This window comes from Equus asinus, chromosome 5 (assembly GCF_041296235.1).
Source record: "Equus asinus isolate D_3611 breed Donkey chromosome 5, EquAss-T2T_v2, whole genome shotgun sequence".
Taxonomy (NCBI): Eukaryota; Metazoa; Chordata; class Mammalia; order Perissodactyla; family Equidae; genus Equus; species Equus asinus.
Window position 1 is genome coordinate 33,265,526 of NC_091794.1, and position 14,676 is coordinate 33,280,201.

General features: G+C 40.7%; 1 protein-coding gene across 1 annotated transcript in view; it reads right to left on the reverse strand.

Moving 5' to 3' along the window:
• TPRG1 (tumor protein p63 regulated 1) overlaps positions 1-14,676 on the reverse strand; it is a 103,584-nt gene that overhangs the window by 83,113 nt on the left and 5,795 nt on the right. Inside the window, exon 2 of the mRNA XM_044771290.2 lies at positions 11,451-11,542. Coding sequence (XP_044627225.1) covers positions 11,451-11,542 — 92 coding nt within the window. The remainder of the gene's footprint in view (positions 1-11,450; positions 11,543-14,676) is intronic.

A 14,676-nucleotide genomic window follows, 5' to 3' on the forward strand; every position in this document is an offset into this window, starting at 1 on the left:
CAGAGACCCCTTCCTCTAGACATTGATTACTCCTCCTAGACCCCTCCTATCTTCCCTACAGCAGGGCAATTTGAGGCAACCTAGGGACTCCATTGAGTGGAGACAACTTACTGCTTGTGAATCAGGCAGGATGTTTATTCATAAGAGTCTATAATTGTTGTTTTTATAACAGCTGTAGTGGCCTAAATGTGTTGATAGCCTCAATATTAAGACTGAGTTCTTATTTATTTTCTTTAATAAAACCTACATTGGCAGGCCTCTAAACAATCAAGATTAAGTTTAAATTATTGGGAAATTATTTCCAGAGCCTCTTGCCTTTCTGAAAATGTCAACACTCTATTTGATATCTTTCAGTAACCCAAGAAAGAAATGCCTATAATGGTCATGAAGGAAACATCAAGGCAGTGGTGTGGCGTAAATGGTAAATACATTCTAAAATAATAATAATGAATGATGATGCCTTGATTTTATTTCCTTGCTATAAATTCTCCAACCATGACTGATTTCAAGATCCAAGGTGAGGTCACTGGACATGTAGTTGGAAGAGATGCACATGGTTGGCTCTCATGAGTGGGAGAACCCACCACATACCACAGCATCAAAGGAATGAAGAGGGCCAGTGTAAGGCAATGGAGGGTGGCAAATTGTTGGCAAACTGGGAACACACACCCTATCTAAAAGCATTCAAATGGCCTGTGGAGCTCTAATCTGACTCTAGAAAAAGATATGACCCAAACTCCTTAGCATGGCATTCAAAATTATTGACTTTCTGGTTCCTTTCTGCCTTTCCAGCTCTTGTTTCTTGTTCTCTCACTCTTGATCACAGTAATCCAGCCACACTGAACAGTGTGTGGTTCCCTGAGCCTAAGTCTGTTACTCTGATCATATTCTTCTCTCTTCCTGGAATGTTTTCTTTCCCATAATATCTTCTTGGAAATTTCTCTTTCTTCTTTAATCCTGCATTCCCCCTTTACGTAACTCAATAATATAGATACAGTAAGTTCTGTGCTCCTATGGAATCATTTGCAGGACCTTATGTCAGGATTTATCATACTCTGTTGCGACTTTAGTTACATGTCCTTCTTCAGATGACTGAGAGCTCCTTGGAGACAGACATCTTGGTTATTTCCCTCTGTATTTTTTGTTTTAAAGATTGGCACCTGAGCTAAAACCTATTGCCAGTCTTCTTTTTTTCTCTTCTTCTTCTTCTCCCCAAAGCCCCCCAGTACATAGTTGTATATTCTAGCTGTGAGTGCCTCTGGTTGTGCTATGTGGGACGCTGCCTCAGCATGGCCTGATGAGCACTGCCATGTCCGCGCCCAGGATCCAAACCAGCGAAACCCTGGGCCACCGAAGCTGAGCGTGCAAACTTAACCACTTGGCCATGGGGCCGGCCCCTCCCTCTGTATTTTTATTACTTAGGGCAGAGTCTGGCTTATGGAAGGAGCTCGGTAAATTCATAAATGAATGTACGAATGAGTGAATATGAATAAATAATAATAATAAAATCCAACTCTCATGTGGCACATACCATGGGGCAAAAAGTGTTGTAAGCATTCTACATATGTTAAGTAATTTAACCCTTTAGTTAATAATCCTCTTTACATGCCCATTTTATAAGTGATACAACTGACGCCCAGAGGATATAAGAGATTTATACAACCAAGGTCACATAGCTAGTAAGTGATGGAACTGGGCAATTTAACTGCCTCAGACTTTTTTCACTTCTTGGCTCTTTCTGACTCCTCCCTAATTGGTAGCAGTCTTGGGAAAACAAACACTTCCAAGTACATTTGTGACTGCAGTAACTAAATGCCCTCACTGTCCTATAATTCAGGTCACTCAGGGACCATTAGCTACCTGGATGAGGTTGCTGCCAAGGGGAATTTATAGAGAAAAGCAATGTGTTTAATTAAGTGGTTGTCGAAAACACCCACCCAGTATAAATGGAATCTGGCAACAGAGGTGCTTTTGTTGCTGCCAGAGTCCTGCCACAGGTCATTAACATCTCGATAGATTTGAGGCACTTCTCAGCCCGAGTGTTTTCACCCAAGGACAGAGGAAGTCTTGCTGGGCTTTGAGCTGCCTGGAGGCCCAGGGAAATGGAGGCAGGATTCGATGGATGGACCCTGCAAGTGTCAGTGAAGGGCTTCAAATGGCAGATGACTCTTCTAGAATTAAATTGAAGCCAAGTCCACTATAGGTTCTCAGCCCCTATCATGGACCAGACACTGTACTGAGAGCACTGGGAGGTGGGCAGAGATGGGCTTGAACAAAGTGAATCACAATCGGGCCTTGCCTCAAGGAATACGTTCCTCACAATGTGCACAATGAACTCCACTATGTGGTGTGATGGGAGCACAAAGAAGGGAGAGAAGATTATTCTGGTTGAATTAATGTGGAAAGTCTTCATGGACATAACATTCGTGAAGGACAGGAAAGGTCTGGATGAACAAAAAGGAGAGAGAGGAATACAAAATAGAGCAAATTGAGTGAGTACAATCATGAGGTCAAGGCACCGTGTCAGGAACTTTGGGGAACATCAGGCAGTTCAATTTGACTGATAGAATTTGTAAATGGGCATAATAGTAAATAAGGCTGGAGAGGAAAATTCAGTCCACGATATGCAGGGTCTTAAAGATACAACAGAAGAGCATAGAAGCAGTGAGGACCCACTGAAGTCCTTGGACCACAAGCACCAGAGTGATCTGGACAAGTGCTTCTCAAATTTCAGCGTATATAGGAATCAATAGAGAATCTGGTGAAAATGCAGATTCAGGTGCAGTACGTCTAGGGTGGGTCCTAAGCATCAGCATTGCTAACAAGTTCCTAAGTGATGTTGGTGCTGCTGATTCCAAGTTCACATTTTGAGTAGCAAGGGTCTAAAATAGATGGAAGTATGCAAAAATGAATGGGATTGGGTAGGAAATATATTTCAGAATGTGAACTTTTAATTTGCATCGTATGTATTATTCTTCACTAAAAGGATTAGAAATCCCTGATTTCCAGGGGATTTTTTTGGCCTTTTTATTTTTTAATTCTAAGTGGCAATATTTTTCCTTATAGAAGTAGTTCAGCACTCCTTGTGACATAATTAGACTGTGACAAGATAAAGTATGATTGGCCTTACCCCATCAGTGACATGCTCCCTCCCCTACAGGTATCTGACTTTTGAGTTGATTCTGGGAAAGACTCAAGTCAAATGAACAGCAAAGGGCAGGAAAGATCTGGAGAGGAAAAGAAGAAAAGGTCTCTGAACCTGTCCAGTGAATCTCTGACCTTCGTCCCAGCAAACAACAGACAATCAACAAAGAAACCAGACACAGGCACAAAGATCATTTAACCAATTTAAACTGCAGTGATCGCTGTGTCGGGAGATGAAAAATCACAAAAGCCAGCAACAGCAGTGCTGTGAGAAGACAACTAGGCTGCTAGGGAGGTCCCGTGGAGTCAAGCCCTCCTGTGACCCTTAATAAGTGGTTGCCCTTAGACAGGTCATTTAATCTCCGAGTTTCTTCACCCATAAAATAAAGCCAATAGTTCCTCCTTGCCTTCTCCTGTGGGTCTGTTTGAGGATCAAATGTGAAAGCGATCACATGCAGTGCTGCTCTGGGGATCCGTGTACTCCAGAGAGGCTCACTGTGCCTGGAAAGTAGTTCCCAGTTGCCTGTTCCTCAACATTCCTTCGTCTCCAAGGATGCTGTTCTTTTATTTTAACATCCAGGATAGAATTTTCTTCTTGAGAATCCATCTAAATTAAGGAGAGATGTTCTACACACTTCCACTTAACCCACCAAGCCCAAGAAACAGAACTCTGAGTTTAGCCAACATATTTCTGCCAGAGGGACCAAAAGCTACAATTTAATAAGAGGCATACAGGGAATCTTTGCACAATAGCGAAAGGACTGTTTTAGCAAAGTCAGGACAGCATAATACATTGGAGCCCGACCCCTGCTACTTTAGAGCTAAGTTACTCTTCTGAGCCTTGATTTCCTCATCTGTAAACTGGAGGAAGATTCATCCTAAGCTAACATCTGTGCCAATCTTCCTCTATTTTGAATGTGGGTTGCTGCCACAGCATGGCCACCAATGAGTGGGGTAGGTCCATGCCTGGGAACCGAACCCGGGCCACTGAAGCAGAATGCACCAAACTTAATTATTAGGCCATGGGACTGGCCCCAAGAAGATCACTTTTTAAACTACAAAGTGTTATAGAAATATTACTTATCTTTTATCAAAAAATAAATGGAGAATGCCTTGTATATTTTCATTTCTCTTTCTGATCGTCAAGTCTTATTCTGCCCCACTGGTAAATATCCCTTACTTGGTGCTTCATGTTTTTTTTTTTAAAGACTGGCACCTGCGCTAACATCTGTTGACAATTTTTTTTTCTTCTCCCCACAGCCTCCCGATACATAGTTGTACATTCTAGTTGTGAGTGCCTCTGGTTGTGCTGTATGGGATGCTGCCTCAACATGACATGATGAGCCCAGAATGGCAAAACCCTGTGCCACTGAAGCAGAGCATGCAAACTTAACCACTCGGCCACAGGGCCGGCCCTGGTGCTTCAATTTTAAAAGAACAATATAAGCCCTTAAATTTAAGTTTGTGTAGCCATGGACAGTTTGGAAAGTAATTGTCCAATAATAGGTGAATGATTGAGTAACTTTACAAAGCTACATGAAAGCCAGGAAAAATACGAGAAAAAACCTAAGAGAAGTGCCATTTAGAGATCATTAAAATTATATGTATTATAACGATATAATGGGAAATGCATGGAAAGCACTTATCATAACATTTGGTACAATTTAAGTACTCAATAAATGTTATCTATTAATATTATAATAATCTTTGGCCAAAAAAATGCACGGAGAAAAGCTGGAATGATATATACCAAAAATTAACAGGGGTCATGCTTCTTTCAAGAGCTAAATTTCTAATGGACTAAAGAATGTATTAAAACAAACTCACTAACTAAAAAGAAAATGGCAAAACCTACTCAAGTTCACCCGGCTACATTGATTGTAAATAGCAGATCCAGGATCTTCCGACTCTGACAGAAGTCTTCTGATTCCAAATTTGGGACTTTTTTCTACGACACCAGGCTGAGTCCTAGACCTCACTTTCATTCTGCTATCTATATGTTCAACGTAGATAGTTAACGGATTTTGCGCACTTATTATACCAACGTCCTAGGATAGAAACCTAGGTGGGTTTAGGGGAAAGCAGACAATGAAATATACTGTAGATATTCTCCACAAAGATGAAGGGTGAGAGTTACTTGATTTCAGCCACTAGAGGCGAGTCCTCTTGTTTGAATGAGAGGAATAAGAACAACAATCCTCCACCAGCACTCCACACTAATATGTGTGGAGGGAAGAGCCCGTCTCCTCCCACCTCCTTAACCACAATAGACAAAAACATCTTCAGTACATTCTACTGAAGAGCCACTTCATTGCCATCATGTCACGCTTTTTCAGACTCCATAAAATGTCAAGATGTTCTCCCTGGTGCTGGCTTAATAGATCGCTTCTAAAAGGGTACACACAATTTCTTTAAAAATTCCTTTCCCAAAAGGGCCAAGAAAGACAGTAAGAGGAGGAGACAAACACTGTCGTGTCTTGATAGCTGTGGAGGCATACAAAGTTTCTGGATGGGCTGCGCTGGGCTGGGCTGGAGGCGTGGGTCCTAACTGGAGTCTCCTAGGCTATTCTTTATGGTTTCAGCTAAGTGGGATCTAGCTGGAGTTGATGGTTACTCTCTCCAGATCTCCTTTTGGCTTCCCTGTCCATCCTCCTCACATCCTCCACTTAAGTGTTTTCAAATCCATTTTTCTAATTTTACTGCACAATATATCTGTATAAATGTAGAACATCACAAATCAGCTCGCCTGAACTAAGTCAGGTGACATCCCTTGGAAAATGCCTTTACTGACAATCAAGTTTATGCTCTTAGCTTCTATAGAATGCAAGGCTATAAGAAACAAATAGGTCAAGATTTCTGTCTCCTTTTTTTGGTGAGGAAGATTGGCCCTGAGCTAACATCCGTGCCAGTCCCCCTCTATTTTGTATGTGGGATGCTGCCACAGCATGGCTTGATAAGCGGTGTGCATGTCTGCACCCAGGATCTGAACCTGTGAACCCTGGACTGCCAAAGCAGAGCACATGAACTTAACCACTACACCACCAGGCCAGCCCAAGAATACTATCCCTTTTGAAAAACCACTTATGAAGACAGTATCTGGACATACTGTAAAACCATCTATTCAACATCTCCATGTGGATGCTCTATGGACACCTCAGACTCATTTTTTCCCAAAAATGTACTCAACAAGTTCTTTAAGAAGTAAATGACAAGAGTATTGGGAGAATTAAGTGAGATTGTGTGCACAAAGTTCCTTCTACAGCAGTTGCATATGGTAGTTTCTTAACAGGTTATCATTTCCCTCTAAAGCTGGAACGATGGAACAGTCAACTCATCAGTTTCCCAGGTCACAGCCCAAGAGTTACCCTGGACTCCTTCCCCATGGACGGTTAAACAGAAAGATCCATAAAGCCCAACTATGTCAGGTATCAGTTTATTTGCCTCCCAGTTCCAAATGCACCCTTCAGTATACGCTCTATGATAAACAACAGAATTTCTTTAAGCATTTCTCCTTTAAAGTGTGCACCTCCTTACGCTTCTGCAGTAGAGAGCGCTAGAGGGATATAGGAGAAAGAAGAGGCTTTTCGTAATTCCCAGCTTGTGCTGACAGTCAGCAGTGTAGGTGTGAGAACGGCCAGTGGCATATGCCCCAGCCACGGGCCCAGAACACAGACCGTCTGCAACTTTGCAACATCTGCCTGGCGTTAACCTTTCCTCAGCCACCTGTCCAGACTTCATCCATTCGGTAATGAGAAAGGTGACTTTTTGCTGAATTGGATAATAGTTTCTGAATGCTGCAAGAATATTTCCTCAGTTTTTGTGTGTGTGCTATTACAATGTAACAGCCACAGACACTGCAAACTTTTAAGTTTAATCTGCATTGTTAACATATTCACCATTACTTTCTTAAGTTTAGACAATCGACAAAACAATAAATCAAGCTCTGGTCTGTAGTGTTTGGCAATTTCCATTGTGTAAACACCACCAATTCCCAGCTACCAACGTGGCATCACTGAATGTGGAGTTGAGAAGGGATGGTAGGCCACCATCATATAGTATTTTCACTACACGAATATGGTAGGCATAAGTAACGCCAACAGCATAACATAAGAGCAAAATGAAGTAAACTATCAGAAAATGAGGCCTTTGAGTATATCACCTTGTTTTCAATTTAACTTATTCGGTGTGATATTTTATATAATTCAATTTTAATAATTAACAAAATTAATTAATTTTAATAATTAACAAAATTAAAGAAGAGGTGACTCTCAAAATTCACCTCTTCTGAGCCAGTGTGAACCAGCTCTAGCATACCGCTGGATCAGACCCTCGCTGATATTGCACAAGTTTCTAACTTGTCACCCAATCTCCCATCTATTCATTGATCATTCACATTTCAAACACGTACAAGTCACAAATCCTCATCCACCATTCCAAAGTCAACAAAGCTCTGAAAATAGCAGCTGTGGTGCAAACTCACTGTGTGGTAAAACCAGGTGAGAACCAGCATGAGACCATCTATTGTTCTTATTTGTTCTAATTTTAATACCACATGTTTCCTTGAAAAAGTATTAACAAGTTTGATTATGGGGTGCTGTCCCAGACCTCCATTTGGGGCATAAAATAAACAGTATACGCATTGTTTTACCTTTCTAAAATCTGAAAAGTTCTCAATCTCACTCACACATCTTGTCCCAAAGGTTTTGGATAAGGGATTGTGGACCTTTAGTGATCTTTATAAAATATAAACATAGTCACACTTTCTCACCCTTCAGTGCCTCCCCACCACCTGTGGGACAGAATCTAAGTTCTTAACCATGATGCATGAGGCCCTTAAGTACTTCTCCAGTCTCCTCTCTTGACAGTTCTCACCTTGCCCTCCTATGTCCAACTACTTCTAGGAGTCTGGCCAACCATGACTAAAGATTGAGCTGGGCTCGTTAATCACCCCACACCAACACCTCACACCCTTGAGAAGGGATCAGAACCCAAATACAGGAGTGCAGTTCATCTTCCTTGTTCTGTCTGATCTTCATCTGGCCACTTCATCTTCCCTAGTCTCCATTTTTCATCTGTAAAATGGCAGTCATAAAACCAGCAAAGCTGTAACGAAGCTAAAGCAAGTTCATGGATGTGAAGATACTTTACAAAGTGCTCTCTACATCAAAAGGGTTGTTACTCTCATCATCCCAAAATTGGAATACTTGTTTGAAAGCAGGAATTCTTTAAACTGTTGAATGAGCAGCATCTCATGACAGAGCTGAAAGTCGATGTGCATAAAGCCCAGTCATTTCCATCACACACAAGAAGTGTTATGCTTGAAAAGAGTCTTGTGTGGTTGGGGAAGTTGGTCGATATTATAGCCCTTGTAATTCATAAGAGCTGAATGGATGGCTCTCCTTCCATTCTGATAAAGAGGAGAGGGGACAAGAGTAGCTCCAGGTTCTCACCTTTTTGGGCCTATGTGTTTATATGTTTGTTTCGTTGAGGTTTTTTTAATGCTGTTATTTGGGGTGGTTGGTTTCTGTCTGCTTTTGCTGTTGTTGTTTTTACCTCTCCCTCTATTGACGCACTACAAACAAGCAAAAGACTTAAGTGTGAAAGGTCATTCGAAACCTCTACACCCACCTCCTTTGACAAAGAGCCTCCCACCTTCTGCTCAAACAGTCACAGTGACTGGAAGCCTATTCATTTAGTCCAGATGCCAGAACCATCTTCTGTCCAACTGGCAGCTCTTTCCATTGCAAGAAGGCTGTTTGAACCAGCTGTAAGGCTTAATTGGCAAAGAAAAGAAACTGGCAAATTTTTACTATGGTAGAAATGACTATAATCAGATCTTTTCTTGGTGGTAGCTTTTCTTGGGGGTGGGGGAGGAGTAAGAGGATTTTGGCAGAGAGGAAGACCAAACAGAAGACAAAAGAACTACCATTTAAAGAGGAGAAATGGGTTCCAGTATGCAAAGGAAGAAAGCCTGTCAGTAAACAAGCAAATGTGGTTGCTTGAAATTCCATGTGCACAGGATACAAGCCTTATTGCTGTCCTTAAAATAAATGGGTACCAAAAAACAAAACAGAAATAGAAAACTGGTTACCAGATAGTCCTTACCACCTCTTTGAGCTTCCTATTAGGTTCAACACGGGGTGCAAAACTTGGGTCTTTGGGGCACAGCTGTTCATACTTAATCTGAAAACTACCAGTTTTACCAATCATTCTAATTGATGTTAAATCAGACACACAGAATTATGCTACTAAACCTCAATGCGGATCACACAATCTGATTTATCTTTGGATAATTGATATCTACAGGCCTGTATAATCACTGAACAAAAACATTCAGATGAACCAAAAAATGAGTCAAACTTCTTTACAAATAAAACCAAACAATTAACATATTCACTATTAAAGAAATTACTGGGGCCAGCCCTGTGGCCGAGTGGTTAAGTTCGCATGCTTCACTTCAGCAGCCCAGGGTTTCAGCGGTTCCAATCTTGGGCATGGACATGGCACTGCTTGTCAGGCCAGGCTAAGGCAGCATCCCACATGCCACAACTAGAAGGACCCACAACTAAGATATACAACTATGTACTGGGAGAGGATTTGGGGAGAAAAAAAGCAGAAAAAAAAAAGAAAAGAAATTACTGATTCTATTTTTTGAGAATTCAAATACAGTCACTACTGGATTTTGAAGGACCACATTTGCTCATTCATCCCCATTACTGAGATGCACCTTAGAAACAAAATTTGTAAGGGTTTACTTTTGATTTGACCTTTAGAATTTACACAGACATCTGTCCTAATCAAGGCAGACGTTTCATTTGCACAAGTCAAATTTTACTCTGCTGATGGGAGCTGAAGAGTGGGGAATAAAATGTGGGCTGGTAAAAGGTGAATTAGAGAAAAGCCTGAACTGTAGGCTTTCCTTTTCATTAGAGGTAACCAGAGATGATAGAAATAGAGGTGGCTAGGACAGAAATAAAGGCTTCCAAAAACAGGCCTTTTACCAACAGTTAGTACTTGTGAATAGAGGGGCCTTAATATCTATTGAAATCCACTATCTTGGGGACTTTGTTAAGAGTTTTATAATGTTATCTCATTTAGTCCTCACACCCACTCTTCAAGTACATATCATTATCTCCATTTATAGATGAAGAAACAAATGCTCAAAAGTTGTCAGGTTAGTTTTCAAAAGTTCATTTTCATTCAATTCTTGGAACACATTGGAAACACTGAAATAATATGGTGGTCAGTCAGATGGACTCACAGCTGATCTGGTTCTCCATTTCATTGATTGAGGGAGTTGTGCTGGCCTGGATGGTTAAACATTCAACTGTTGCCCTCCAGAAACTTAATCAAAAAAGATGCCCTGCCCAGTGGTGAAAGATTAAATAATTCTTCGCTCAAAGCATAGGAATTACTGAGCTTTTCTGCTAGATCCTTCGGTGATCATGTTACTAAGCCAGAAAACTTACTGAACTGATTAAGTATCTGAAATGAAGCTCTAATTGCATTCTCCAATTAATATTACGGATTCTGTACAAGAAAAAAAGTGATTCCCTTATTATGTGAATATTTTACTTACATTGTAAAGACCATGGCATTGCTAACATTCTCCTGGTGGGTGAAGAAAAGATTGCACAGACACTAGAGTTTCAGAGCAGGCCAGAAGCATGGCCATCTTCATGGTGTCACTCGCAGTGAAAGCCCTTATAGCTAAGATAAACCTTGCTGGTGAATGGAGGCAGTTATTAAAGCAAAAAGACTTAAGTATTAGACTTGATTTTTATCCTAGCTCTTGACGCGTGGCCTGTCTTCTCTATCCTGCAGGATTTTCCTGGTTTTTCTGCTCATGTTACTGTGCATAAGATAAAATTCAAACCGTATATGCTGACTTCGTTCATACTCTTTCCTAGCCTTCCTTTCCACTGCACCCAGAGTGGATGGTTAGTAGCCTGATGTGGTTGGAGGGAGAATGCTTGTGGGAGACAGAGACTGGAACCAGGGTGATCAGTTAGGAGACAACTGCAATAGTCCTGGAAAGCAATGATCAAAGTCTGACTTCCAGGAGTCATAGTAATGGTTGAGTGAAGTGACTAGCCCGGAAAACAGTTGTAGGAGTCAAATCTGGTCGTACTATCAGCTGTGGGGTACCGAGAAACTTTACTCTCTAATTGGATATGTCAGTCAATTAATTACCTTACATAGGAACCAGAAGAAATTCTTCCACAGGCCCATCTCCTATTCTGTTACAGTGGTGTCAAGGAAAATGCTACATTTCCACTGCCCTTCACTTAGCCATAACTACTCACTCTGTCAAGAGCCAGAAGCCTTGAATGGTCTCTCCGGAAGTCTTGGTTACGTGGCATTTCAAATCTTCCATGGCAGTCTCAATGGCTCCTGGCTGAGTAGGAAGAAGAAAATACCTAGTTTAGAGAAGACCAAGCCTTCTTTGTGCATAGGATTAGTTAGTATGTCCTGCAGCTCTTCCAGAAAGCTGATCAGGAAAGAAAGTTCTTGCATTTGCCTGTTTGTTCTAGGCACTGCCTGCTGGAGAGCTGGTCTTGGACTCTGGTATTTACTAAGCTGCTCTCCTTGGATGAGATGAAAGTGATCCAAGTCCTGTCTTCCATAATCTTACTCTTGCTTTTTCATAGAAATGAAGACAGCCGTTTTCAGAGGACCAGCTTTTCCAAACAAACGTGTTTATCAGGATGTTGAAAGCATTTAGCAATATATATATTTCTTAAATCAAACGTTTCTCTCTTCAAAGAGCACGTGACAACAAAACACAAAAAACAAACCTTCTTCCAACATCCTGACCATAATTTTAGCTGACTCTGAGAAATGAGCTTTTTTGTCTCCTTTCCTGGCTTTCTTCACCCTTCTCTACGCAGGTGTTCCTACTTAGAGGCCTACCTCTAGCTTAAAAATTGATTAACCCCTGTTGTACTAAGAAATTCATAGGCCCTCTAGCTCAACGATTCTTAAACTTCAGTGCACAGCAGAATCACTTGAAGTGTGTTTTAAAATACTGATTTCTGGGCACTGTCCCCAGAGTTTCTGATTCAGTAGGTCTGGGGTGGGCCTGAGAACTTGCATTTCTAGCAAGTTCCTAGGTGATGCTGTTGGTGTGAGACTCAACTATGAGAACCATTGCTCTCTAGGCAGTTATTCTCAACTTTGGCTACACAGCAGTATCATCAAGGAAATTTTTAAAAATCTTAAGGCCCAGGCTGTGTACCAGGCCAATTATGTCAGATACTCAGTGGATGGGACCCACATATCCGTACATTAGGATTTTTAAAAGCATTCCAGATGACTCCAATGTGTAGCCAAGGTTGACAACCACCCAAGCCCAGAGCTTATCTAGTGTAAACCATTTCATTTTATAGGTGTGGGAACAGGGGCAAGTGTGGGGAAGTAACTTGCCAGGTTCACTCGGCTAAGAAGTGGCAGAGACAAAGCAAGAAACCCAAACCTTCTTTTTCCAGGCCTACAGCACAGTGCTGGCCTCACTGCCAACCCTGGGCTACTGATGAGTAGGTTACAAGTTCTCAGGTATTCTCTATATAATAAGGCTTTGATATTAAGCACCTAATCTTCTCTAAAATATTAACATTCCTAATTTTACCAGCCTGAGAGCCTTTTCTCACAAAAGGAAACAGGGACACCAGCTTGGCTAGTCAGCCAGTGGACTGAATGATTTCTAACTTTCTTTTCATCCTTTGCTTCTGGTTAAAGTGTTGTCAGAAAGCTAATGTGGCACCCCATGCCTGCTGAAACCTGCGTGTCATGAAATCAGTAAGTTCTGGGACATTAATCAAACATGCCTTGAGCTCCCACTGACAGAGGATGTTGTGCCAACATCACTGGTTTCAGTGACCCTGCTAGTAGGACTGGACTACCGTGGAAGGAAATTCTCTATATCCCATGACGAGTCTCCCATCACCCAACCTCAGCTCCTTGAGGTGCAGCCTGACTCTACCAGGCTCACTGGTCAACGTTCTCTAAAAAATGATACTTTCTTTAATGACTCATCATGGGTATTTTTACTGTCTCTCCTCCTGTAGTCATATAATTTCTGCCTCAGCTAATATAACTTGGTAGTAAAACCAACACTTTCCAGAAGAAAAAAATCATAAGTGGAATTGGAAAATAGTGAAATAATCCTAAAATAAGCATTTTGTTGAGTGCTTTTAAGCCAGGCACTTTGCCAAAAATATGTGAAGATGAATATAATGCTGTAGAATTTTTCAAAACCTTCCTTCTTGTGTTCCCTATGGAAAGCAATTGGCAAAATCTATCAAAAGGATCTGTCCTTTGATCCACACATTCCACCTCTGTGAAGTTCTACTATAGATACTCTTGTGTATGTGCAAAATGACATATGTATAAAATGTTCTTTGTAGGCTTATTTGTGGATAGCAAAAATTTGGAAACAACCCAAATATCTATCAATAGGAAACTAGTTAGATATATTATGGGACACATCCATACAATGGAATGTGGTGAATATGTAAAAAACAATGAGGAAACCTGTATTAAAATGGAAAGATTCAAAATATATTATTAAGTGAAAGAAAAGAACGTTGAGAAGAGAGGGTAGATATGTTGCTTTTTGAGTAAAAGGGAGGATAAGGGATAAGGATAAATATTTGTGTTTGCTTGTATATACCTAAAGGAAGTCTAACAGAATAGGTAGAAACCATTAACAACGGTGCCCTAAGGGTGGGAAAGGAACTTGAAGGATGGGGACAGTGGATGAAGGTGATATTTTACTGTACACTTTTTCAAAAGTTAAACGTTAAAAATAAAGCATGTTCTTTACCGAATGGTGTGAAAGTCTCTGGAGTTCTGTCAATGTCCTCACTGTGTCTGTGACGTTCTTACCTTCAGTAGAAACACTGGTCATGCCCTTATGGAACAGTTACACACTATACTCCAATAAAGTATTTTACTTTCCTCCATTTGTTGCTATTGGTACTATCATAAACTTCAGCCAGGGAGTGTTGGAAATGAAATAAAACATGTGAACTCTTTGACTTGTGTCTAGGACAAGGTTTCAGTCCCAGCCTTTCTGCTTGCTGTGAGACACACATTATGTCATCTTGTCATTCTGTACATCAGTTTACTCATTCGTTAGATGGATACGATAATATTAACTGTGACAGAGCTGTCAGGAGATGCCAAAAACATTTGGTAACGCTGAATAATAAAAAACTTTATTATCATTTTTATTGTTAATATTAAACAGAAGGGAAATAATCATACCAGGATTTGGGGATCAAATGGTTACTGAAATGAAACAATTAGCTCTGAGACTCCTTGCAGACTAAAACTAATAGGAAATAATGATGGAATAATATGTACTCATCATCTGATAAAAGAGAGCTTCACAAGGCAGGACATATATATTTCTAATTCTCAATTTTAAGAAAAAATCATTAGCGGGGATCCTTACTTATAAGGGACTACATAGCATAATAGGCAATATCTTCTCTAATAGTCTAGCACTGAATATCTTCAGTCAAAACA